The following is a 2,396-nucleotide window of genomic DNA, read 5'->3' on the forward strand; positions in this document are numbered from 1 at the left end:
CTCCCTACCACAAAATAAAAGTCGTCACGCGGACGAGGCATACCTCTCAGAATGGAACCTAGAACCAGAACTGTGAATTCCAAGGCACATCAGACACATTTGCATTAGAACACGCCCCCTCCCTTGCACCGGACACATTTGCATTGCAGCTGAGTAAGGTCCACAACGCAAAGGATCTCTGTAGCTTCACTGCGTGGCACAGCCTGAGTCCTGGGCTGTCAGTTTCAAATGAGTGAATACATCATGGACCTGAAAGACAACCATCTGTTTTTCTACTCTCTGCTTCCCGATAGGCAGAGAAGCTGTTCCCATGTTATAGATGGAAGGAAAGCTAAACCACAAGTTAGGAGCATCAGAATGGCTTTATTATGGACTTAGGGCTGTAGCCACAATGGTGTATGTAATCAGATCATTCCCACGAACATGTATGGGGCGGATGAAACAAAGGAGAACTTGGGTGGTCACATGGACAGACACTGATCTATGCCAAGAAATCAGATCAGGATAAAAAGCATGCAGCTTAAGTACTCAGAGCTGTGCGAAATCAAATCCTCACTTTGCAACAGAGATGTGGGGGGCGGGGAGCGGGTGGAAGAAGAGGTAAGGGCTAAAGGGGGTTCTTACTTGTATGTGGGCAGTTTTGGGGAAGAGAGCCGTGTCCTCCACTGATTCTATCACGTTGCTGCTGTTTCCCTCCCACCGTCATGGAAAGAAGTTTTTGGGATACAGGTAAGTTCCGGTCAACTAAGTTCCTACGGAGGCAAGAGGAATAAGATAACCAAAGGTAGAACTGCCAGGATTCACGTCTTTTATTCCGCCGCCCGCCCCCCTCCGCCCCAAACGCCAGAGGAGGTGCACGAAGTTCTGTCACAAGCAAAAAGTCACTTGATTAAGGTGATTCATCAGATGCCCTGTCCCGAGGGGGAGACGGCTTCTTGCAGAACGAGGTGAAGGAGGTGGTTCTGCTCAGCACTCAACAGTGGCCACATCTCCACTTGCAGCGACTTGACGGCTTCTGTGTCCTTTTCGTGGGTGGCCATGACCAAGGACTGGAGCAGCAGGAACAGCTCCTCGGGAAGCTGGCCACCGCTCTCCTGCCCGTGGCTGTCGAAAGCCTCCCAGGAGTACTTCTCCAGGGTGTGGGCATGCTCCGGCAGGAGCTTGGCGGGCGGTGGCTGCAGCAGCAGCAGCAGCAACACGCGGGACACCTCGCAGCGGACCAACACATCCGAGAAGGCTCCCAGCGCGGCGGGAGAGGGCGCGCCGGCCGCAGAGCCGGCGCTCGGAGGGAGCAGCGCGGCGGGCAGGGCCGGGGCCGCGCCGGGGCCCACCTGCTGCCCTGGCGGCGGCGGCGGCGGCGGCAGCGGCGGCGGCGGCTGCACCGGGTGGCTGCCGTGCTCCCGCGCCAGGCGCTGCATGCGCGTGAAGACCGCCAGGGCACCGCTGTAGTCGCGCGCCAGCAGCTGGCAGGAGGCGGCGTCGCCAAGAGACTGCAGCGCGGCCAGGGGCAGCTGCGGGAGCTGCAGCTGCGCGGCGCGCTGGAAGTGGCCGGCGGCGGCGGCCGGCTGGCCCAGGTCGCGCAGGGCGGCGGCCAGCTCGAGGCAGAGGGCGGCGGCGGCGGCCGGCTGGCCCAACTCGAGGTGCAGGCGCACGGCGGCGCCCAGAGCGCTGGCCGCGGCTTGCAGCGGCTCCCCGTAGGCTGCCGGGCAGACGAGTCGCTGGCGCGCGTCGCGCTCCTGCCGCAGGAAGAGTCGGGCGGCCTCGGTCAGCGCCAGCGCCTCCCCAGGCCCGTGGAAGAGCGCCTGCTGGCAGCGCGCCACCGCCAGCTGGCACCAGGCCGCGTAGGGCAGGCACTCCTGGGCACGCAGCTCGCGGCCCAACTGGCCAAACTGCTCGCCCGCCTCCGCCACGTTCGGCTTCCGCAGGAACCGCTTCTTCAGCTTGCTGGACACCTGGCGGTAGCGGGCCAGGAAATCCCCAGCCTCGGACCCGGGGCCCGCACCGCCACCCAGGCCGGCGGCGGACGACGCCATGTTCGCCGCCCTCGCGCTGACGCAGACCGTCGGACGTGGCGGCGCCCGGGCGCGACGTGCCTTGCGTCCCGCCGGCTCGGGCTGGCTGCGCGACCGCGCGCGCTCGCGGAGCCCGCGCGCGCCGGTGCCCTGGGGGATAGGCAAACGCGCGGGATCGGCGGCCGGAGACCTCGCGGGGCGCCCGTTGTCTATGGAAATCGTGGGTCCTGGGGCGGGGCCTGGCCAGGTGCCCGCCGTTGCCGGGCGACACAGCCTGCTTACCCAGGTTGCTACTACAGGCGTCTCCTAGCGTCTGTAACCGGAACCCGAGGAAAGCTCAACTCGCGATCCCGCGTGGCCCTAAAGCCAAGTTTGCACGTTTCA

At 63.9% G+C, this 2,396-nt stretch overlaps 1 protein-coding gene across 1 annotated transcript; it reads right to left on the reverse strand.

The window, feature by feature from the left end:
• Window positions 1-343: 343 nt before the first annotated feature.
• On the reverse strand, window positions 344-2,176 carry LOC102742278 (40-kDa huntingtin-associated protein). Its single transcript, XM_006752203.3, has one exon. It carries the CDS (start codon window positions 2,031-2,033, stop codon window positions 903-905), a length of 1,131 nt encoding a protein of 376 aa, XP_006752266.2. The 5' UTR covers window positions 2,034-2,176; the 3' UTR covers window positions 344-902.
• Between the last annotated feature and the right edge of the window lie 220 nt (window positions 2,177-2,396).

This window comes from Leptonychotes weddellii, unplaced genomic scaffold, assembly GCF_054177405.1.
Source record: "Leptonychotes weddellii isolate Sample4059 unplaced genomic scaffold, ASM5417740v2 HiC_scaffold_24049, whole genome shotgun sequence".
Lineage (NCBI taxonomy): Eukaryota > Metazoa > Chordata > Mammalia > Carnivora > Phocidae > Leptonychotes > Leptonychotes weddellii.

Bases quoted from the DNA above. Each gene is read 5' to 3' on its own strand.
- LOC102742278 (XM_006752203.3), bottom strand. From the start codon at position 2,033: ATGGCGTCGTCCGCCGCCGGCCTGGGTGGCGGTGCGGGCCCCGGGTCC.